Here is a 25,469-nt window from a genome sequence, read left to right on the forward strand (position 1 = left end):
CAAGCCTTGTTTTCCAATCTAATAGCAAAAAAAAAAATGTCTTAAAATGAACACACACACACACACACACACACACACACACACACAAACCAAACAATCAGAGGAACTTTTCTAACAATAAATAAACATCCCCCAAACAGGAACAGATGCAGTTTCTGACATATCTATCATCTTTCCTTAATCAAATGTCTTCCAAGTACCAGACTGTTGTTAGCCATTTTGCCTCTGTAGCTCAACAAATAGTCCTGGGAACCAGAACCCCATGGGATGCGTTATCACTACCATTTTCCACAGTGAAACTGAGGGCTCACCATCTAAGGCCATTTTCTACCAATACAATCACCAAGCCTCCAGAGCATGAGTGCTTAATTCCAAGGTTGGCTCCAGTAGTTTTGTCTGACCCTTCTCCTTTTTCCTCAGTTAGGAACTCCTTAAACTGGGTCTGATGACTCAGGACTGTAATCCCAGAACTTTGTGAGACCAAGAGATAATGATATCAATGTCACTCTGACTACACAATGAGTGCCTGCTACTAGATAGCTGGTCATCCCGAACCAGAGAACAAAACCCTATCTCCGAAAGTCAACACAAGTGTGTGCATGCGTGTGGGCACATGTGGGCACACACACACACACACACACACACACACACACACACACACAGACACATACATTGTACACACACTGCACATACACACCCAGTCACAAACAATGCACAGAAACACTCTGATACACACACACAAACACACTCAGACACATCACATACACAAACGGCCGCTCATAGCATAAGCAATCATTTTTGAAGCATCTCTGTTACATCAAACCTTTTTCACAGAACAAAGACTACATGTACTAAACTGACAACATCGGAGATAACACAGAGGCACACCATAGCTTTTACTGTCAACTTGACACAAACCTAGAATCACTTGGTAAGAGCTAACCTCAACTGAAAAACTGCTTCAATCAGACTGTCCCATAGCCAGTTCAGGAGTCTTCTTAATTGCTAAGTGATGGTGGAAGGCCCAGCCCACTGTGGGTGTCGACATTCCCTAGGCAGGTGGGACTGAGCTATTTAAGAAAGGTAGCGTGAGCCAGGGAGCAAGCCAGTAAGCAGCCTCTCTCCAAAGTTTCTGCTTCAAGTTCTTGCCCTATCAGAGTTCCCTCAAAGATTGAGTATCGCCCGAAAGATGAAATATATCCATCCCTCTTTGGGTCATGATTTATCTCAGCAACAGAAAATAAACCAAGACATTGGGGATCAGTGTCACCTGGAGTCAGGGAAGTCTTGGGATGGGGAAAAAAAATGGTCCTAAGGACAAAGAATCTTCAGGAAAGAAGAAGGGACTATGGAAAGCTGTGCAGAGCAGGAGAGGAGCCACAGAATGTTCCAGGCCCTACACTTTCCACTGTGGCTTCCAATTCTTTCAAGGAGCTGAAGAGACAGATCTGCTGACTGGCCAGGACACTCCCACTTCACTGGAAGCTTCCTGCCAAGGAACAGTGGACTGCAGAAACTGGCCTGAAACTCCAGTGAGTCAACTATGAATGCTTTGTCTTCCAAAGCCTGCTTGGCTGCTGATCACCCTAGTGACAATACCCAGACACTGTGGCTCACGTGTACACAGGTGGCTTAGGCTAATCACAAACCATGGTTTATAAAGACCACTCAGGGCCTGATGCAGACGAAAGAAGTAGGCTCTGGGACTGACATTTAGGGAGCAAGGACCCTGGAATCACAGTCGGGTTTGGATCTATGAACCAGTCTTGTATCAATGGCTACAACCTTCATCTGGAAGCCTTCTGCCCTGGGTGTGAGGTAAGCTTGGCAGACATGGCAAATGTCACTCTCCAGAGGCATGCTGCTCCAATTGACCATTGGAAGTCAGCATTCTCCCGGCATTCCCAGAGCTGGCAGTAACAGACTTCTTCATATCTCCTCCATCAACTAGCAGGTTTTATGAAGGTCAGAAGAGTTTAAGCTTCCTCTCTATTATCTGTGATGAAGTGCCAGTCAGTGGGGAGTCAGTTCTGTAAAACTGAGCCAGGATGTAGCCACTGACATGCTGTGTCTCAGCAGACCTGGAGATCTGAGACAGCATCAAGCTTCCTACACAGGGCTGAAGATAACGGAGCTTCAGAGCCCGAGACTATCAGTCTGTACAGCACAGCCCTCTGAAGACAGTTTGATGAGAATCTTGGGCAGCCCTGGAAGCTTAGCACAAACTGCCCCACACTTGTTCCAGCAAAGAGCACAGTCCCCAGAATTCCCAGGCCCTGATGGCACTCACGAGCATTCAAAATAAAAAAGCCTCTGAAAATTAATGAAACAGAAACAAAAATCTGAACTTTACATGTTTAAAAAGATGGAAACCACTCCTGTTTATTAGTCTGTGCTCCCGGCAAAATGGGGATTCTGCGTCTCCAAAGTAAATGTGGTTGTGCTCTCTGGTGCCCAGCCCTGCCCCTAGCCAAGTGCATATCACCAACAGCTGTGCCTGGGTACCAACCTGCTGCACCTTCCCAAGGCTTCTAAGAAGAGTTCCCTCAGCTGTTGTTAAGGGTACTTAACAAACATGTCTGCTGCCAGTGTCTGGTTATTCTGTGCATATATCCAGTTATCACTCGGTCTGTGCTGATAAACTCCCAGGTGGAAGGCCCGGTATTGCTTCCCAGCAAGGAGACAATTCATAAATAGTGACCTTTACCTTACTTACAATTCCTTACTTCCAACTTTATTTTTAAAAAATGTTTTAATTATTAAAAAAATATGAAAACGAAAAGTCTACCTTTCAACCTTAGTAGCCCACTAGTCCAAAAGAGAGGCCATCCTGGTCATGAAGTGAGCCACCTGGTATCTGAGGCGTACAGTGCCCGGTGTCCCTGTCCAGTGTCACAGCACGATTCACTCGCACACCAGGTAATGTAAGGGTAACTTCTGCATCTCTCTGGGGACCTCCCAGGCTACACACAGGAGCCATGACTTCTGTGATGCCTAGTTAAGAATGCGGGTAACCAGAGCACTCTAAGACACCTTTCCAGGCCTCCCACAGAGGCTCACGATTAAAGGCTCACTGAAATGACCTTCAGGAGCCACCAAGAGCCTGTCACTATGAGCATCCAATGAAGACACAGACTGAGGTTTGGCTGAGACAAGTGGGGACCTCTCCCCTGGTGAGGGTTCAAGGTCAGCCCAACATGGATAGCTTCTTCACAGGGAAATATGCTGCAACTTGAAGAAGGAGATGAGGTCAAAGGAAGCCTCTTTGCCTGTTGGATTGCAAGAAAGCCTGGGGAGGGCACAGGCTGCCATGTGTGGGGAGGCTGGGAGTCTGATCGAATCACAGCTTGACACGTGATCACATGCAATTTCTCAGGCTGGTAACACTTGAGGCCTGAATTCCAAGATGGCTACTCTGGGAGACATGAATTTTCTAGACCATCAAAGATCAATCCATCAAATAGCAAAAGCAGGAGTTTATGTTCGTTACCGTTACATTGTGATGACAATGGGCTGGGACACTAGGGAGCACCCTTGATGAGGAGTCTTCTCAACCCAGGTTCAGGGTGGACCTATTTGCAACACGTCACAGACAGGCCTCTTGTAAGAACACAAAGGCCAGTTTGGGGATGAACTCGTCAAAACAGGAAGAGCGAAGGTATCCTCCTTCAATCCTGGCATCCTTCTGAGGCACCTGGGCTTGTGAATAGTAGGAAAAAACTCGAACTTTGGCCCATGGTGGGTAAGAACATGCCTACAGAGCAGCCCCAAGTTCCTAGCTATATTTTTTTCAGAAAAGTGACACAGGGGTAACAGGTTCTTAAAGACCATCATGAGATATGGAGAGAGATTGCTCTCCTCTCTGGGACATGCCACTTGGCCCTGCTTAACAGGGCAATCATCTATCACAGAGGATGTCACTGGATGGGCTGGTAGTGAGGATGGGAAGAGGGAATGAGAAGTTCTAGGGCAGAAGAGATCTGTGGAGAAGTTATCAAGTGACTTCGAGGGCCTAGAGGTATACATGAGGCCTGGGAGGCAAATGTTAAGCCTAGACAGCCAGGTACAGACCAGCAAAGGGCTAGAAGGTTTACCTCAGAGGAGCCCAGCTCTCCTTAGGGGCTGTGATGAACACCAGGCATGAGACACGCACGGACCAGCCCTCCTTGCCTTCTGATATATAAAAACAGAGCGCAATGATGTCCGGGTCCTGGTGACAAGCAGCTGTCACTATATATTGCTTACTCAGTAGCACGGACTGTGACATTCTGCTGTCAGGGCATGAACTGTCATTTCTTGTTGCACAAAGGACCTTATTTTCAAGTTTGTGGCATTTTTTCTATTATATATTAGGACACACACATGCCAGCTTGGAAGATTGTGCCTAAAGCACTGAAAGGCTATGAGTGAGGAGGAGCAGGGAGCATTAAGGATACTCAATAAACTGTCCTACTTCAGCCAGAATTGTGGGCTATGCTGTGCAGAACACAGGCTGTCAGGACAAAGCATGGGCTTCAAGGGAGCATAGCATAGCATGGCTGCTGGGACAGCACTAACAGAAGTCGCTGTGTGTGTGTGTGTGTGTGTGTGTGTGTGTGTGTGTGTGTGCCTGTGTGTGTAATGGAGTGGTGTGTGTGTGTGTGTGTGTTTGTGTGTAATGGGGCAGTAGTGGTGTGTCTGTGTGTAATGGGGTGCTGTGTGTGTGTGTGTGTTTGTGTGTAATGGGGCAGTAGTGGTGTGTCTGTGTGTAATGGGGTGCTGTGTGTGTGTTTGTGTGTAATGGGGCAGTAGTGGTGTGTCTGTGTGTAATGGGGTGCTGTGTGTGTGTGTGTGTGTGTTTGTGTGTGTTCATCAACATCCCATGTGATGAATAAGGTTGATAATGATGACAGAGGGCACAGACTTAGAAACAGAGTCATACCCAGTAACTCCCTGACCATTATAACAACAGCAGTCCATTATAAGATTCCCATCCGTTGGTCCTTTATTTCAGAGGAAGAAATCTGTCCATGCCACAGGCTTTTAGAGGCGGAACACAGAAAGGATACAGTAAACCTTTAGCCTTAGGGTTCTATTGCTATGATAAAACACCATGACCCAAAGCAGCTTTGTAGAGGAAAGGGCTTATTTCAGCTTATAACGCTCAGGTCACACTCCTTCACTGAGGGAAGTCAGGGCAGGAACTCAGGGAAGGAATCTGGAGGCAGGACCTAGAGAAGAGGCTATGGAGAAGTCCTGCTTACTAGCTTGCTTCTTGTAGCCTCCTCAGTCTGCTTTCCTAGCTCATCCAGTAGGCTCAGGAATAGCACCACTGCACATTAGTCACTGCAAGAGCACCCCATGGCCTTGCCTACAGGCCAGTCTTACAAAGGAATTCTATTTCTCAATTTTTTCATCTCTTCACAGTTCCTTATTCCAAATGCATTCAGGTTTGTGTCAAGCTGACAAAAACAACCAGCACAATTGACTCCTTGTCAACCTGACATGCAAATTTTCCTTTCTTGTTGCCCCCCAAGATCGCATATTAACATCAGTATCATGATATAAAATGTTTCAATTTTAAAAGTCACAGTCTTTAAAAATTCAAACACTTCGAAAGTTCAGTCTCGTTAAAATATACAAAAAACTCATTTAAGGTCCAAACCTTTTTAAATCAAACAAAGTACATTCTTACACCAAGAGGGGGGAATGGGGTCACAGCTACAGTCAACTGGACTGCACCATTGCCAAGGGCATTTCTCATAGGCTAATCTGTAGGGACCTTAGCCCTGCCATATGGTATTAAGCCTCAACTTTTCTCCATGATTTCCTTAATCCCTAGGCTTCTACTGCAACTCAGTCTCCACCCCTCCACCAATGGCCTTGCCTCAGCGGCTTTCCATAACCACTCATGCTTTCAAAACCAGCAGCACCCAGGAAGAAGCTTACACATCACCAAGTTTGGTTTCCAGCAGAGGTGCAGCCTTGGCTGCCTCTGGACCACAACTTTCCAGTGCTGACCCCGATGAGTCACTTCCTAGGAGATTCTACCTAAAGGATTCTGGATTCTTCTTAATGACTGCTAATTCCTCAGCCGCAGATGACAAGGACCTACTGTCTCAGCAAAGCAGAGGTTTCATTTTAGTAGTTCTTTTTTTTTTTTTCTGTATTGGTCATTCTATTTATTTACATTCCAAATGCTATCCACCTTCCCAGTTAAACACCCTATCCTGTGCCCCATCCCCCTGCTTCTATGAGGGCACTCCCCCCAACCCCTCCTGCCTCAGGGCCCTAGCATTCCCCTACACTGGGACATCAAGCCTTCACAGGAACAAGGACCTCTCCTCCCATTGATGCCGGACAAAGCCATCCTCTGTTGCATATGCAGCTGGAGCCACTGGTCCTTCCACGTGTACTCTTTGGTTGGTAGTTTAGCCCCTGGGAGCTTTGGGGGTTCTGGCTGGTTGGTATTATTGTTCTTCCTCATTTTGGCAGTTCTTAATTCAAACTACTGCACCAATCATCCCCTTATAGTCTTTACAGAACTCTCAAAACTTCCCTGTGAAACTTTACAAGCCAGGCCTCCCACTGTCCGCATCTCTCTCAGTGTGTTACCTTCCAAATTCCCACAGTGTTCGCCAAGCTTTTAACTCTTGATGGCTTTTCTTTCCCTTTGTTCTAGGGTCCATCTACAATCCTCAAAAGAGCTACAGGATCAGGTTTGCCACAGCCATGCCTCATGCTTGGTTCCATTACTCAGATTTTATTGCCTTAATGAATTACCATGTCTAAAACCAACATAGGGAGGAAGAGGGTTACAACTCTCAGGTCACACAGCGTTTCTGAAGGAAGTTAAAGCACTCAAGGCAAGACCCTGGAGGCATAAACGGAAGCAGAAGCCATGAGGGAGCGCTGCTTATCGGCTCACTCCTCATGGACTGCTCAGCCCACATTCTTACACCATCCAAACCAAGGACCTGGGGATCACACACTATCCTTCCTAGGCTGGGACCTCTCACGTCAACCATTAATCAAGAGGCAGCCCCATAGACCTGCTTGCAGGCTAATCCAATGGAGGCATTTTCTCAGTTAAGATTCCCTCTTCCCAGGTATGTCTAGGTTTATGTCAAAACCTATGTTGATGTGAAAACCTAGGTTTATGTTATGATAAAAACCAGCACACACCCCAAATTATCAATGCATGTTATCCCCAACCCCTGGTATCAAGTATCGATGAGGTAGTTTTACAAGGACCCTGAAGTCTGAGGTAGACGTGGAGATGCTCCACCTGTGGCGTGAAAGTTGTGTTAGAGAAGAGAGAAGTCCATTCAGGACAGGAAACTATTCTGAGCACAGAACACGAAAGCCTACTCTGCAGCTGCTTAACATAGAAACTCACTCCCTGCCCCTGAGCCACCCTACTTAGCCTTTCCCCACCTGGTGAACCAATGCCAGGATGCTCGCCTACCCTGCTCATTGGTTCTCTCATCTGTGTACCTCTCTGATCCTAGAAAAGGTGCCCAACCCCTGAATGGGAGGATGTAGGGTGAGGGTAACCAGCTGACTCTTGGACCCCGATTCCGTTTGGCAGGACAATGTGACTCTGGCTGTTCATACTCATCGTTCTCCCTCTGATGTGCACCTATACAAAGGTGCCTAATCTCAGGAACTATACGCTATCATTTTCTCCAACCAGAGCCAGCTGACTCCACAGAGTAAGACAGACTGTGTTTTTTCAAACTCTGCCAAGCCTACAAGCAATTAGGTACACAGCCCTGCTGTACGTCAAGACTACTCACAGCAGCAGAACTGGATCAATAAACAGAACCACAGTGTCTGGTGAGGACAAAAAAATATGTTTAAACACCAGATGACGGAAGAGGTGAGAAGCTTCCAATATGGAGAAGAAGGAAACCAAGGCAGTGGGAGGAGCCTAGGTGGCTGCAGAGAGAGGAGGCACAAGCCAAGGCTGTGTTTTGAAGCCTTTAGCATGGAGGGTATTTAATCTCCACATTCACGGGAATGTTCTGACTCTCCCCCTGAATGGTTCGCCCTACCTGCTTGGTCTTGAGGTTTAGAGAAACTAGCTAGTTTAGACATCTGAGACAGGTTCCAGTCCCTTGGCTGAACCAATCAATGAACCTATCTTAGCTAACCCAGGAGTCAGATCCTACAGCAGGGTCTTTTTTTGGAGAAGGACTTGTACTTTTGATCTAGAGTTACTGATAACACCCCTCCTCCTCTTCTAGAGATACTGTGACAAAGAAATGACCACTGAAGTCACCCATCTGTTAGAGACCATTTTAGGATGAAGGAAAAAGAATCTGGTCCTTGTATAAGCCACAGATAAGAGTGTGAGCACTTCTTCTAGGCTCTGCCCCACAGATATCTGGCAACAGTGTGCTTGACTCACTATAAAAGCAAACCCCTCCTCACTCTCTTGCTCTTCTTAATCCCTTCCTCTCTTCCCTCCCTGTCCCTTCTCTTCCCATTCTCCCCCGTCTTCTACTACAATACTCTCTCTCTCTCTCTCTCTCTCTCTCTCTCTCTCTCTCTCTCTCGCCCCCTCCCTCCGTCTTCCCCCCTTCTCTCTCCTATTCAACTCCCTTCCCCATATCCTAAATAAACTCTATCCTATGCCACATCATCCATCATGTGGCTGGTCCCTCAGTGGGAAGGGATGGCCCAGCATGGGCCAACAGAGGCACCCCCTTCCCCCGCACCAAACCACACCTCCACCAAACATATCCCTGGCTTCTTTTTCGTTCTTATAAAACACAGCAACGAGTAGCTGGTATGCACCACAGAGACTCGGGTGAGAATGGGAAGGTGCTGGCAGTGACAGAAAAGAGACAAAGCTGGTAAGTCTTGGTGATCAGAGACAGCCCAGGTTCCTAGCTGTGGAGACCACAGAAGGTAAGGAGTCAAACCTATCACTCCACAGCTGGGCAGTGATTCACAGTCCTCACACAACAGCGAGTTACAGGGGCCATTCTGAACCACACAACCTTGTGGGCCAACATCTTCCTTCTCTGGATCAAATGTTACTAATCCCTGTGCAGCTGTCTAGAAGCACGACACCTTCTTCCAGTGTGACACACTTGTCTTGCTTTCCCGTCTGTCTGATCAAGAGCCCTAGCTTCTCTACGGCTTGTCCGTGCTGGTGTGACCCCAGGGACCCCAGCAGAGGAGGTGATGTACAACTGGCTTGGCATATTGGCACTTCTTAGCCTTCTCTGCCAACATATGGGCGCCCCTATTGCTTCTACCCCAGAGCTGCAAACAAGATGCTTATCTTCAACATCCACAGCCACAGGGGAGAAAGTCACAGCTTCCACAGAATTACACTGCTCCTTGGTACTGCTGGCCTGGCTTCCTTGAGAAAGTGGTGGCCGCATCTCACATCCCTTGGAGCCTTTGGCACCTGTTAGGGTTGTTTGTTTGTTTTACAAGAATCCTCTAGACATGGAAACAAAAACAACAATGAAATGAAAGGTTTGGCACGAAGGCAGGAAGCAGGGTGTTTCAGGAGGAAAGAGCATACTGCCGCTCTGACAGCTCCAGGTGACTGGAGAGAAGCGGATGCACCCAAAGGCAATCAGAATAGATGGGCGTTAGGGACTGGTGGGAACTGTAATAATGCCCCTTCCGGCAATAGGGAAGCACTCTGCAGAAAGCTAATTTTTTTTAAGCCCAACTTGACAAGCCCTAGTCCTAGCTCATGCACTGGCTGAGATCTGAGCCTTGTTCAGTGCATTAATCAGATGGAGAGAGTAAGTCCATCTTTTTCTAGTCTCCAGCCTCCCCAGTCCTCCCCTTCCTTCTGAAAACATCAAAAGCAATTTCCTCCCTAGCAGGTTGATGTTAGTTTTTCCTGGGGCTTTAATGAGGCACCTGTCTTTGAATGTGAGCTCCAGGTTCAAGATCAAATCACTTTGGTTCATGTCCTGAGCCTTTATTGATTAGCTATTATGAGTCCTGCACTAAGCTACCCGTTGAGGGGATACATAATGAACCACAAAGTCTCCTTGCTTCTGAGCCTAGGGCCAGCTGGGTATGAGGTGCTGTGGGCTTCAGGCTCAGGCTCCTGGATCTGAAGGCCTAAATGAAACAGGGTGCAGGCCCTGGGCAGGAGAGTGAAGTCCCTCAGGGCAGGGAGGTAGGAAAGACTTGCGGCCAAGTTCTCATCTCAGTTCCACAGGCAACTGCCCAACTCTGCAGTCAGAATGGCTTTCAAAATCAGAAGTGATCGGTTCATTTGTTTGTTTGTTTCAAAGAACAGTCTAAAGAGAGTTCCCTCCCCACTTCTGTACCTTTGAAAGCAACTGCAGTGTTTCATTTTGACATTCAGCCTTATTGATATCTAACTGACAAACACAAACAGCGTGTTTAAGGCGACTGAGGTGATGTTTTCATGCGCGCGCGTGTTTGTGTGTGTGTGTGTGTGTGTGTGTGAATTCCTATATGTGAACATGGGTGTGTGCAGAGGACAACCTCAGATGCAGACCCTCACCTTCCATTTTGCCTCAGACATGGAGCCTTCACTGTTATTCCTCCGTGGAAGCCAGGCTGGGTGGCCCATGAGTTTCTAGGGACCCTCCTGTCGCCACCTCCCACCTCCTGGTAGGGACACTCAGATTGCATAGGTTCATGCTATGCCCTTGGGTTTGTGTGGGTTCCGATAACCTGAACTCAGGCATTCACATTTGGAAGGCCCTGCCCGTAATGAGCCAGTTCCCCAGACCCGACGGCAAACATTCTGAAGTAATCAATAAAGCGCGTATCGTGTCCTTTTGACCTTGGGTTTACTGCGGTAGCTGCTCGTATTTGCCTAAGCTGAGAGAGCACACCTGCACACTCTGTACAGCATGCTAACCCACCCGTCACGTCGTCACACAACCGCGCTCGGCCGCACCCTCTGATCAACACCGCCTTGTCCTATCTACTCCATCTATGTTTCCTTCTGTGCCGGGCGTGGAGGATCGGAAAAAATGAGTAAATATTATTTTTTTCAGTTTTTAAAACACTTTTTTTCTGTTAAGTTTTTGTTGTTGTTTTCTTTTATGATGGATAAAAATTCTAAGTTTCGGACTAGAGAGATGGCTCAGCTGTTAAGAGTACTTGCTTTTCTTCCCAGAACCCACATCACTGGCTTACATTGCCCATAACTCCAGCCCTAGAGGATCTGATGCCTTCTTCTGGCCTACATTAATACGCACGCATGCACGCACGCACGCACGCACACTCTTAGAGAGAAAGAGAGCAGATACACATACATCTACACGCACAAAAATGAAACAAAAAGAAAAATTCATGTCTGAATTAGACTCAAACCCAAACTTCTCAAGTCAGCAATCTCTACACTCATACTGAGAACAGGTCACTGGCCTCGAGAGATTCTGGGTGCAGTGTAAGAAAATTAGGCCTCCAGCAGTAGACATAGTCATGCCGCATCCAGCAGGGAGAAATAACACTAATGATGGCTATGTATCCTCCCTACGCACGACGGTTCTCAGGTTAGCCCAGCCACAGTGTCAAATGTGGACTCATCAATAAACTGAAAACGAGGTGTGGGAAAGCCCTCCTGTCTGGCAAGAAGAATGTGTGCTGTGTTGGGCATTTTCCTTGTCCCAGCAGATACTACAATCCCTCTTAAGAGATAGCTTGTGTGCCACCAGCAACTGTCATGCAAAACTTCTACTCCAGCCACCTGCCTGACTTACAGAGGAATTCTTCCCATATGTGTGGGAGTCTGGGTATACACTTAGGCTCCCACCACCTTTAGTCCCAAGGGAGGCTTGGTATGTCTGGAAGTGAGAGCAACAAGTTCCTTGAATATGGCTCGAGGCAAGTGACCAACCAGGGTACAGAAGATACACTGGCACTGGGCAATGGTTGTCATCTGCTCCGCTGGGTACTCCCCGAGGCACAGCTTGCAGGACACCAGGGGGTCGAGGGCCAGGTCCCAGGTGGGCCGATATCTTGCAGTGGTCATCGCAGAACAGTCTGAAATGAGAGACATACACACTCAGGTCCTCCTCCTGTGGCTTCCATAGAAACACGGCGAGAATTCCATCTCCCGGTTATGGTGGGATGGCGTTAGGGAGGGGACAGCAAGTGGCTGTGGATGGAGACCAGTTCCTCTGAGGAGGTTTTTCCAGGGATTCTTGTCTCAGGTATGAGGGTGGCTATTTTACATTCTGGTGTTAAACCTCAAGATTGAAACAGACCACACCCACCCATCCTTAAGCCTCCGAGATGCATTTGATAGGAGTGTGTTGGTGACGTTTAGCAAGCACGGAAGGCTGGCTAAGATACTTCCTTCTTGTGTTTGACACGAAACATCTGAGGGAAAGGACCTAATGAAGCCCATCTCTCAGGCCCTTCTCATCCTCACAAGAGACACAGCTTCCCCAGTGGACAACCAGTAACACCTCCATCCCCGTGTGCTGCTTAAGAAACCCCATTTTCAAGAACATTCGGCTCTGGACAGCGATGCTCTTTGACAGTCAGGTTCACTTAAGGAAATCAAATGCATACAACCATCCTTCAGCGATGCTCACTCCCAACCCCCAGGACTTGCCCTGCCACATCCCAAGAGGCCTATGGCTGATTCTCCTGCTCATCTGTGTTTGCCTGCTACACACCGGCTATGCTGCTTTACCCCTGCTCGCTGCGTGAACATCCAAGGTGAGCGACACAGCCGAGGGGACCACGGAGAAAGGGAAGAGGTAGACCTTCAAGCTCCCAGGTCTAAGCATCCTCTCCAAGATCGCCCTTTTGTTGCATAAACAAATCCTTGCATTGGAACACCTTACTTCTCACTCTGAGCCCTTGCCACTTGATTTTAAGTACCATGTACTTACCGGGTACACAGGACACTTAAGTCCATGTGTGCTTTGTGATTCTAGTAGCCTGCTGCCCAAAGCCATGCTAGGAACCATTCACAGGAGCAACATGGCTTTATCACTCTAAGACTGTAGTTCTCAACCTTCCTAACAGTGTAACCCTTTAATACAGTTACTTATGTTGTGATTGCCAACCACTTTGGACTAAATAGCACTCGGTTAAGATTTCAGAGAAGATCTCTAGCGCCTGAACACTCAGCTCTTCCCCCTTGCCTCATCTTAAGATGAACACCGACACACAGGAGTGGTACATACTGTTCTTCATCTAAATCTCATTCTGAGTGAAGCGGGCAGACAACAGTGTCTGGATCCCCCATGTGAGAGCAGACAGCAGAGTTCTGTATCCACTGATCTCCTCATTACAGCACAGGGTTGTACTCATAGTGACACAGACATATGCAGGGTGTAAAAGGAGAGACCTCTGACACCACTCTCAGCAAACACCACATCCAGCATCCAGAAATACTCAAAGCCACTTGAGGGAATTTAAGAGGGTAACCAGACCCTCTCTGGTAACACCTTCAAAGCCACAGCCAGAGGAGTATCTCCAGGGTGGTAACCCCAAGTTCTGTCTGGTTTCAAAGATGACCATTCACAGGATCACATCAGGAAGAAGAGAACACTTAGCATTTCTCACCAGAAACATGATTCCGAGCAACCTTGCAGGGGCGGGACCCTCTGTGTTTTGTGTTAGGACAGAACTAATGTTTCCAAACCATCGCCCATCAATGGTAACATGAAGATCCTCAACCCCTGTGGGCTTCAGTCTGCACATGTGTGCAAAGGGGTTGACAAGCCCAATTCATGGAAGGATGGGATGAGGAGGGATCATACAGACGGCCTCCTCCTTCCCCTGTGATGTCTCATGACAACATGGCTTTATCACCCTAAGTCTGTAGTTCTCAACCTTCCTAACCATGCAACCCTTTAATACAGTAACTTACGTTGTGATTGCCAACCACGAAATTATTTCATTGCTACTTCACAACTGTAATTTTGCTACTGTTATGAATTATAATGTAAATGTATGATATACAGTACATCTGATATGTGACCCCCAAAGGGGTCATCATATAGGTTGAGAGCTGCTGATCTAAAGAATCCCATGATCCCCCCATATTCTGCAGTTAGCGTTAGATCCACAGTCTAAACGTTCTTCGCCTTTCCTTATGTCCTGTCAGTCAAGGCCCATTGGTGCCTGTGTGCAAGCATTCAATAGACAAACTGCTAGCTGAATTCCATACCCAATACCACTGAGAGAGAAGGCATCTGGGATTCAAAAGAAGCCAGCACAAATTGCACACATATGAGACAGATAAGACACAGTGACCAGTGGTGTGGGAACATGAAAATAAAAAGTAGAGATTTAGACACATGGGGAGACCTGACCCCAGGAGCAGAGCTCAGGGAGACAAGGGCGTGGTCATGGGACTCTGGAATCATTCAGGAGTAAGAGCTACCAACCTGCATTCATGACAGGGAGTGGGAGGCAGCAAGGGTGGACCAGCAGCTTCCTGGGGCAGTTAACGGCTGCAATTAACTTACTCTGCACCAAGTATATTTTCTATTGTTATAAAGGACACGTTGACATAGGTAAAATGACTTTACATAGATAAAATGGAGACTTTAAAATAATTTAAACATGCGCCCTGATGTAGTCAATACTGACAGGAGAGCACAAGAGGATCTCAGAGTTTCTCAGCCTTCTGAGGTGCAAGGGGACACTAGCATTATGAGCCTCCTCTACCCTGTACAGTCACTACACATGTGGAATTGCAGAGCGAGAAGAGAGAGAACACCAGTTTGGTAAGCAAGAGTCATTAACAGGTGAAAGAACTTGCTAGGGCATGTTCATATAGGGCATATCCGGGTAACTCTAGATTTATTTTTAGATGCCAATGAACCCCAACATGGGTTTTCTGAGGTCCTAAGATCAAGACCATGGTTTGCTGTTTGCGTGAGGTTTATAGTTCTATGCGTCTTTTCCTATTTAAATCTCTAATTTTTTTCAAGTATATACTTTTCGCCCTACAAAGTGCCTATATTTAAGAATGGTCACTAGTCCTAAGGGGTTCATAAGCCTTAAAAACACTCGGTCAAGCGGAAGGCTGATAAGGCTTCATACTCAAGATTGGAAATGTCCCCAGGGGGCAGCCTCTGCTAAGTGATTTCTTGATCCTGGAGGGTAGAATATGGGGAACAGTTGTTGCCGACAATGTCATACAGACACTGGGTCCATATTTTGCAGGGCACTATGCCAGGGAAAGGAGGACGGGATCAAATGGGCCTGGTTTCAATCATCTGCCACATAGTTAGGCAATGTTGGAAGGCCAAGGGAACCTCCTACCGTTTGTGTCTGTAAAACCCATGTACAGTCACGGCACATGTTGAATTGCAGAGGAAGAAGACAGATGATGCTAGCTTGGTAAGCGAGAGTCATTAAAACCAGTCAGGTGAGAGAACTTGCCAAATACCACACCAAGACTGCAAGGGGAAGAAAAGACATCTGCAAAGCCCAGACAGGCCAAAGAAACTTCCAGGACATTCAGTACAATAACTGGAATGTTTGCATGGTACAAACACCAAAACTTTGGTGATGAGCTGTACAAGATGGCCGAAGATGGGACAGCAGCCTATAGTGGGTTACACAGTGCAGACAAATGGAGCTTAACTGAATCCACACAGTCCTGAGTCCTCAATCTAACACTCTCCATAGGCTCTGGCCTGTGCAAGAGCAATTTCCTGCTTCCTCCACAGCCTGTCTCAGGCCACTGCTCTATCCCATCTTACTGATTCCCAAGACTTGTCTCCCCCCAGCTTCAGCACCTCACTCCCCTTCCTGTTTATACAGTCTCCTTCAGAGCAGCTGGGAGGGCTGGACCTGTATGGCTTCCTTTCTCTCCTTCCATGCTTTCCGTTTGATGCCCGCTAGACAATGAGTCTTTCCATTGCACTGGGCAAGGGACAGGTCAGCCCCGTCCTTACCTCTGTCCCTGCTCTGCACCTGCCCTGTCACCAAAGCAACTTCAAAGGCAGGATAGATTCCCACTTCATGGGCCACTTCTGTATTGTTTCTTGTGAAGTCTTTGAACTGTGCACAAAATCGTGTTTCCAATACTGACGACAACAACAACAAGACATGTAAGAAAATGACTATATTGTATGAGATCCCACCAGGGCCTTTACACACACACACACACACACACACACACACACACACACACACACACACACTGGCCTGAATATGATTCTGCAAGCACTGTGCAGCTGCAGACTTACAATAGGGATTTGCTAAGAGAATCACAATGCACCATGGAAAAAATTGTTTTCCTAATGTGAATGTCAAGTCCTGGGAAACAACAAACTATTTTAAGGGTGTGTGGTCAACTACAATTATGATTCAAGTAATTCAAAATGTTTGTAGGGCAAGATATTTATCACGCTCAACTGAAGATACACAGAGGGCTGTGCACTGGTATGAGAGGACTGGATTCAAGGACAGGAAATGGTTGAAGGAGAAAATGTCTAACCATTGAACACTTCATAGGAGGCTGGCAGGGTTATCTGTCAGAATCATCTCATCTCCATGCCTTTCCACCCAAACATCTTCAACGCAAAGCTAGGGAAGGGAAGGAAAAGGACACCATTGCCTTCTCAAACAAATCCCTGCTCTTGAGAATCCTCCCCAGGTTTCTTCACAATCAAGCTCCCTTGCCATCCTCCATTATCCCCTAGGCTGTAGCTGCCCATGCTCAGCTTCTGTGCCGGGTGATCTATGGAATCCCTGTAAAATCTCAAAGTCATTGGCTATCTCCTCTTTTCTTTCTCTGCTATGTGACCCATGATGCCCTTTACTCTCTGGAACTGCAGCGGCAGCAGCGGCGGCAGCAGCGGCAGCAGCAGCGGCAGCAGCAGCGGCAGCAGCAGCAGCAGCAGCGGCAGCAGCAGCAGCAGCAGCGGCAGCAGCAGCAGCAGCAGCGGCAGCAGTAGCCGCCACAGTCCCTGAGAACCTGTTGGATCAATTTGACAGGATCTACAATCCCCAATAGACACACTCTGGGCAGCCTGTGAGTGATTATCTAAATTAGGTTAAAAGGGTAAGAAGAGACGCTAACCGTGGGCGGTGCCACCCCATGAACTCCGGTTCTGGATTGGATATAAAGGAGCGAGTACCAGCTTCCATCCTGTATCCTGACTGTGGATACAATGTGACCAACCACTCAGATGCCATGACTTCACCACCATCAAAGGTTGCACCCTCAAACTGTGAGCCAAAAGATACTTTCTTCCCTAAGTGGTTTTTGTCAGGTATTTTGTTAAAACAAGGCAGTTAACTAATACGACCTGTTAGCTGCAATTTCTAACCCAGACATGCTAAACCAGAAACTCAAGAATGCAGCCACAGAAGGCAGCTGTGTTTTCAGGGGCTTTTCAGGGAGATAGGGATTCACCACAGCTCCTGCACACCTCTAGTTAGCATCATTTAATGCTGGAGTCCCCACTCATATCCACATGACTCAAGGTCCGTGTAGGCTCAAGATTCCAGGCACTGAACTGAACTATACAGGGTCATTTTCAACCATTCTTTACTAGAACTTTCTTGTTCCACAATACCTATCAGTTTTTCTCCTTACCTTCAAGTGAGATTATGCAACGGTCAGTGTTGTGATCCAGCCTTCTAGACGGGGCTCTCTGTAGGCAGCTAGTCCATAATTATAATAATCAAAGATATAAGAGACAATGGGAACTGCGGAGATGGCTTAGTGGGTAAGAGCATGTGCTGCTCAAGTCCCCAACACCTACATAAAAGGCTGTGTCCACCTGTAACCCCAGCACTGGTGGTGGGGGACACTGGGGCTTACTGGGCAGCCAGCCTCTGACAGAAAAGCAGGAACTAAAACAGCTACATCAATTCTAACATGTGAAAGAAGCCAGTTTTCAGGGTAGAAGCCTTTCCTTCCAGTGACATCATCTGAGGAACAGAGCATGCATGGTCCAAAAAGCTATGACCTACTGTGTATGGGTGAGGGAGGGGTACAAAAGACAATGTATTGCCACCAGGATACTTTGGAAGTACTTTTCTTAGCTTACCAGGAAACCCCACTTTTAGGGGTGCTTTTTTCTTTCACTTTGTTTTGTTTTGTTTTGTTTCTAGACAGTTTCTCTGTATAGTCCTGGCTGTTCTGGAACTAGTTCTCCAGACCAGGCTGGTCTGGAACTCAGAGATCCACCCACCTCTGCACCCCCAAAGCTGGGATTAAAGGTGTGCGCCACCACCGCCTGGCATGGTTTTCTTTTTCTTAATAAGCTGTTTCTTTTCCATGCTAACATAAATAACATGTCTTTCTCTGAGCCTCTTCTCAGAATCTTCTCTTAAATTCTAATGACATTGGCCTTTGCTTTCTCTTGACTCCATTATTAAATTAGCTTATTAATGAGACTAAGAAACCCCAAAAGGAAACCTCCACTTCCCTGGTAACAAACTTGGTCATAAAATGGGGAACTCTGGGTTCAGTGAGAGACCCTGACTCAAGGGAATGGGGTAGGGAATGGCAGATCGGGATACCCCACGGTCCCCTGTGGCCTCTGCCTGTGAGCATGTGGCTACTTAAGACACTGCTAATCCTTCTCAGCCATCACTTGTTTATCTGCACTGTCTTCAAAGCACCCCTGTGGGTAGGAGGCTTAGGGGCAAAGGCCCTAGAAATCCTGGGATAATAGAACAGCACTGGAGGTTTAAGTAGGGACTCATGCTCAGCGTCCTACAGCAGCAGAGGAAAACATTGGTAGGCCTGTGCTGGCACGCACACTATTTAGTACGTGTGTGTGCACCCTTCCGTGCACGTCAGCTGAGAGGACACAGAATGAATGCACTCTGCATTAAAATGCATGCCGTGCCAAGATCCTTAGTCCAATAACGTGTTCCAGTTGAAGGAACCCGCATGCACAGGGTAAGCGGCTGATTCAAACAGGGTTCTTGAGAAGCATGGGAAACCCCACAGTGCCCCAAAGCAAGGACATGCTCAAAGCAATCCACTCCCATTGGCAATGTGCAAAGACACACAAAAGTTGAGAGACTGTGCAAAAAGCTTAGTGCCCTGAGCAGGGGTACGGACTGTGACCCCCCCAAATACAAAAGTAATATCCTTGCAATCATCAAAAACAAAACAAACAAACAAACAAATCAGAAAAGATCAGTAAATGACGGGAAGCTGACACAAATTTCAAGTTAGCATGACAGTTCGCACCAGCGATACCAGTTTCTGGAAGCAGAGTCAGGAGGACAGTGACTTCCAGACCAGGCTACACAAGGGAGACCCTGTCGCAAAATAAAAAAGAGAAAAGGCACGTATCTTGTGTGAGAAAGTTCTGCTGGCCTCTGTAGCTACTTCCCCCGGGGAGATGGAGTACAAGTCAGACTCTGTGGTGGGCTGCACACAGGGACTGTGTCCGGGAGCACAGAGAGGAGGGTGCCAGGGTGATGTCACACTGTCTCTGGTGGAGGCACACTGTGGGTGTCACAGTGGTCAGGCCAGTTGACACTGTGCACTCTGGGTTGGGTGAGATTGACACTTCAGGTTGCGGCCATGTCCTTAAACCTGCGCACCCAGTTTTATAGTGGGAAGAACACTGTGCAAATAGTGGCTCGGGAATATTCTAAAGAATGCTGGACAATGATCCTCAAGACTGCCAGGGTCTTCCTTGAAGCCATGCGTATGAGTATGTGTGACATTGATACTGGAAGGTAAGGTGAAATTCTGGGTAAAAATGAAGGAAGTCTGAATAAAGCAAAGGATTTAGTGAAGAATGCATAAGTTTGTTGACTCAGTGTGTCACCAGAGGAGCTCTGTGCGTGTGTGTGTGTGTGTGTGTGTGTGTGGTGTGTGTGTATGTGTGTGTGTGTGTGTGTGTGTGTGTGTGTGTGTGTGTGTGTCGTGGAGCCTTCTGGTCTACCTGTGACCTTTTCTTACTAAATCCAAACCTACAAATCTCAACCTAAGCTGCACCATTGAATTATTTTTTTGAAAGCCTCACCCCCTCCCACCCCAGATATGTAGGCTCAAAAGAAAAGAATGACATTCTAAGTTAAGGTTTTCCCAAGATGCCACTAAAATCAAAAAAAAAAAAAAAATCTAGAGTAAAAGTTTACAGGCATCTCAGTGAATCCATAACGACCTCATTCATTAAGGTTTTGATTAGCTAATGAATAATGAATGATAAATCTAAGAAGGACCTGTGTTGGGGATGAACTGGATCATGAAGTTCCTTCTGTAGGAAGACAGCTCAGCAATACGGCTTGGCACCATAAAACCATCCCTAAATTAAAGTGCTGCAGTGGGAGGACCAGGCAGACTGAGGAGCAAAGGACCAAAGAGGGAGCCTGCTACCTGCCTCTCTTGTCACATGGTTCAGGGCTGGACAGAGACCCTCCACTAAAAGGCCAGCCGGTGCCCTGGAGTTTCCCAGAAGCTCCAGGAGTTTGAACCTTTAATGCACACCTGTCCAGGTGAGGTCACAGGCCAATCATTAGGAATTCAAGGACAGGAACAGTGGCTGAACATCAACATGACTGGAAGGCTGGATGGGATGTACGCTGATAAGCAGACACAGAACCACAGGCAGGGTGGCCTCAAGCTTTTCTCAGCACAAAGCCAGAACTTCCTTCCACTCGAGTGCTCAGGGATTCACACTTACATCATCAGCACCACAGAAAGAAATGTCCACATGGATGTCCACATTGCTTCGAGAGCTCCTGTTGCCCACAGGTGAAAACAAACAAGCAAGCAAGCAAACAAGCAGACAAAATATTACAGACACACACACACACACTCACACACATACACACACAGACAGACACACACACACACAGACACAGACACACAGAGACACAGATTCACACACAGACACACACACAGGCACACCCACACAGACAAACACACAGAGACACTCACACACACAGACAGAACACACACACACTCCCACACACACAGACAGACACACACACATACACAGACACACACACACAGACACACACAGACACACACACGAAGACACACACAGACACATACTCACACACATACACAGAGACACTCACACACACACAGAGACACACACACAGAGACACACACACAGACACAGACACAGACACACACAGACAGACACATACACATACACAGACACAGACACACACACAGACACACAGACACACAGACACACACACAGACAGACACACACACATACACAGACACACAACGACACACACACACATACACACACAGACAGACACACACACATACACAGACACAGACACACACACAGACACACACATACACAGACACAGACACACACACAGACACACACACATACACAGACACAGACACACACACAGACACACACACATACACAGACACAGACACCACACAGACACACACACACACAGACACACACACAGACAGACACACACACATACACAGACACACAGAGACACTCACACACACACACAGACACACACAGACAGACACACACATACACAGACACACAGAGACACTCACACACACACATACACACACAGACAGACACACACACATACACAGACACAGACACACACACAGACACACACAGACACACACACAGTCACACAGACACTCACACATACACACAGACACACACACTCACACACACAGAGACACTCACACACAGACACACACAGAGACACTCACACACACACAGACACACTCACACACACAGAGACACTCACACACACAGACACACACACACTCTCACACATACACACTCACACACACTCTCACACACACTCTCACACACAGACACACACACACACACACACACACACACACACACACAAAGAAAGAAACCCTGCTGAGACCCTCTTTGGAGATATGTTCAACATCAGCAGCCTGGGGATCCAGCAGACCATCATGAGGAAGTTTCAGGGTGGCTAATCTTGACTTCTGAGCCGTAGACTGAGAGACCCGTAGGTTAGGAAGAGACAGCTGAGTGTCTCTATGAGGGCAATTTCAGGTCTGATTAAACCATGGGATTCTGATCCACTTTTATACTCAAAATATAAACAGACCAATTGGAGATGGTGGCACACGGCTGGAAAGAGTGGATCACCGTAGCCTGTCCGCAGACAGTGAAATTATCTAGAAAAGCCTCAGGATGCAGAGTTTAAAAGAACAATAATAAATTTCATCAAAGAATTCAAGGAGGTTAAAGGCACAAACAGTAAAATTAAGGAAAAATAATGTCTGAGTGATCCCCAGCCCAACCCAACCACATCCCTGGCAAAACCCATAAAGCTTAAAAAAATAAAAATAAAAATCTGACAGAGACAATCATGTCTTGAGAGTGAAATTGAGCCAGAAGAAACACTGAACATATAAAATTATAAACACACACACACACACACACACACACACACACACACGGGGCTGGCGGTAACCATAGATTACAGAGAAGAATCTTAAGTCAATGGAATAGATCAGACCTTCAATAAGGCTACAGAAGAAAAAATCCCTAGTCTAAGGGAAGACACAGCCACATGATGAAAAAGGGATACAGAACACCAAACAGACAAGACCAGAGAAGAAAATCCCTGTGATATATCACTGAACACACTTTTTATACAGAATGGAAGAGAGTCTATTTGTCCTAGTTAGAGCTGCCATTGCTATGATGAAACACCATGACCAAAAACAACTGGGGAGGAAGTGATTTATTTGGCTTACACTTCCACAGCGCTGTTCATCATCAAAGAAAGCCAGGACAGAAACTCAAACAGGACAGGAAACTGGAGGCAGGAGTTGATGCAGAGGCCATGGAAAAATGGTGCTTACTGTCTTGCTCCCCATGGCTTGCTCAGCCTGCTTCCTTATAGAATCAAGACCACCAGCCCAGGTATGATACCAACCACAATGGGCTGGGCTCTCCCCCATCAATCACTAAGAAAATGTTCTACAGGTTTGCCTGTAGTGTAATCTTATGAAGGCTTGTTCAGTTGAGGCTCACTTGTCACTGATGATTCTAGCTGTGTCAAGTTGACATAAACTAGCCAGTATGGTATTGAAAGCTGCAAGAGAGAAAAAAAATGCAAGTACCATATAAAGAAAAACCCATCAGGGTCACAGGTGATTTCTCAGTGAAACCTGTTATAGCCAAAAGATGTCTTCCATGACACCCAGACTAGAGTAATATACCCAGCAAAACTGTCTGCTAAATAATTGAAGGAAAAAGAAATACCAGCATATGAACAGCCTAAACAATTATACACAACAAACTAAATCTAAAGATAATACAGGAAGGCATAATTAGAGAGGGGAGAGAAACACAAAAGAAGGGAGACTAAAATACCAGTAAGGACATCTGAAAATGTCATTCCATAACAATTCACTGCTTACAACCCCCCCCAAAAAACCTCTAATGCATGTAAGTATGTGTGTAAATATGTACACATAGTTTAAATGAAAATTACCAATCTTGGATGAGAATGCTCCCTCCAAAAGCGCAAACCACAAAGCAAAACCACCAACACCAGGCATGAGAAGCCTTCTTGAGTTGTTGGTAAGGATCGTCCAAGAGACATTGAAAACTTTACAATATCGCTGTTGCTCTTGGTTGCCTCCCCCCAAAAGTAGAAGCTTAAGTTTCAACGCTGAAGCCACCATGCACTTCAGACACAGGAGCTAGAGGTCCCTCCTTCCTAAGGACTAGGTACCAGGAGGTGCCTTGCAAGCTTCCAAAGGAGAGAAATAATAAATAGTCCTCTCAGCTATGACATCTGTGAATCACAACAACAACAACCACAGATGGTACAGTAACCCTAAGGGCCCAGTAGTGGTACACATACTTTTGCAGTAATCAACAACTCTCTGATTGGATATAAGATCCACACGACTTGAAGAAAATCTCATCTAACAGAGGAAGCCTAGATAACTACAAAGGGCTAATAAAGTCATGGATCTAGGAGCCTACAACCACTTCTTTACTAAACCAACATAATCCCCAATGTATATACCCCAAATATTTGTCTCCATGTTGACATATAAATGTAGTCTTCACAGCTTATCACAGAAACTTCTCTTTCTAACAGATAAAGACCATTACAAAAAAAAAAAATGACAGTCAAAATTCAGAGTTGTAGAGGGAGCCCAGTCCCAACAGATACATCTATAAATCAACTCCTAAAGCTAATGCTCAAAGGAGAGGGAGTGGAAAGACTGTCAAAGCCAGAGATCAGAGTTCAGCAAGTTTGCTGTGATACTATGTCTCTTGGTACTATTAGAACCTATACCCGTAAGTTCTCACCAACACGACTTCTTAAATATGAGCTGAACATGGACAATAACCATGGGTATGTCAAAGTGCCCAGGGGTAAGACCATCAGGCCTTAACCCTACCCCGAGAACTACCATCAATTTTAACTAAGGAATTCTGAGAACGGGAGAAACTATCCCTGAGGGTATAATTATACTAATTGCCTATCTGACACCAAATGGTCAGCCCTGAAAACCTATGCAAAAGTAACGTTATGCAGACTGAGTGGGTTATGTTTAGGAAGATGTCTCAGCATATAACATACACGCATGCGACAACAATTAATGGAGGGACCATGAATTTGAAGAGAACAGGGAGAACAAGGAGACGGGTGTGGTTTAGGGGAAGAACAGGGAAAGGAGAAATGACATCATTACATTATAATCTCAGAAAATGAAACAAAAAGATTTTAACGTTCAGTGTTGTTATCATCATGGCTTGCTTCCCGCAGAAGGCCAAGGGCAGCTGAGCTCTCTGAACTCCATCCAGGAACAAATGCAAAGGAAGACATAAAGGGCCTAGTATATCAACTTTTATGGTAATCAGATAAACATTATATTTGGCTACCGGAGAGCAACATTTTAAACATCGAGCACTGAATCATTACATTTTTTTTTTATGTTGAAGGGCTCTCTGAATTACCCCTGATTCCAGAGAGAATTTTCCAACCTCAAATGCTGGCAGACTCCCTAAGCAGTGACACCAAGCAACGTCAGTGTCAATCCTGTGTGTTTTGGAATAAACTCCCCTTGCTGTATTATTTCAGACCTGTGGAGGGACACTGTCACCTTCACCTTTGTTCTGCTTTATTTTCAGATAGTGGCCTATAAAGAAGAGAACGCAGGCACAGCTATGAGGAGCTCAGAGTGGCGGGATGTGGAGCACACTCAGCTACACAAAGAGTCATTTGTGAGGTGCAGAGGGGGGGATGTTTTCTCTTGTCATCTGCAGCTTTTGTGGTTCCTTTAATTTGGTGTTTGGGAGCCTGGTCTAGAACAGGCCTGCAGCCAACTCAGCATGGAGTACAATAGCTGTTTCCTTCAGGGTACAAACAGAAGCCTGCTTCCAGGGCAACAAGCCTGGGAAACTTGGGGATTTAGAGCTTGTCAGTCCTTTGATTGTGGAGATCAGAACTGAATGGAAGAGCAGAGTGGAGAACAGTTAGTCAGGGTGAGAGGGGACTCCCAGAAGTCCAGGAAAACTCATGTCTAACTCATGGTTGGGAGCTAGTGACCATGAGGCCCT

The 25,469-nt window shown here is 46.5% G+C and overlaps 1 protein-coding gene across 3 annotated transcripts in view; it reads right to left on the reverse strand.

The window, feature by feature from the left end:
* The window catches only part of Rnf144a (ring finger protein 144A), a 120,001-nt gene that overhangs the window by 30,704 nt on the left and 63,828 nt on the right, over positions 1-25,469 (reverse strand). The window contains exons 1-2 of one of the 3 annotated variants that reach the window (XM_039112709.2): positions 17,522-19,334; positions 11,840-11,985 (exon numbers count right to left, since the gene is read on the reverse strand). The exons of 1 other annotated variant lie outside the window; for it this stretch is intronic. In XM_039112709.2, coding sequence (XP_038968637.1) covers positions 11,840-11,974 — 135 coding nt within the window. In that variant the 5' untranslated portion in view covers positions 11,975-11,985; positions 17,522-19,334. Of the gene's footprint in view, positions 1-11,839; positions 11,986-17,521; positions 19,335-25,469 lie in introns of those variants that run through there. One more of the 3 variants, NM_001082410.1, reaches the window with a different exon arrangement.

The sequence above is a fragment of the Rattus norvegicus genome, chromosome 6, assembly GCF_036323735.1.
Source record: "Rattus norvegicus strain BN/NHsdMcwi chromosome 6, GRCr8, whole genome shotgun sequence".
Taxonomy (NCBI): Eukaryota; Metazoa; Chordata; class Mammalia; order Rodentia; family Muridae; genus Rattus; species Rattus norvegicus.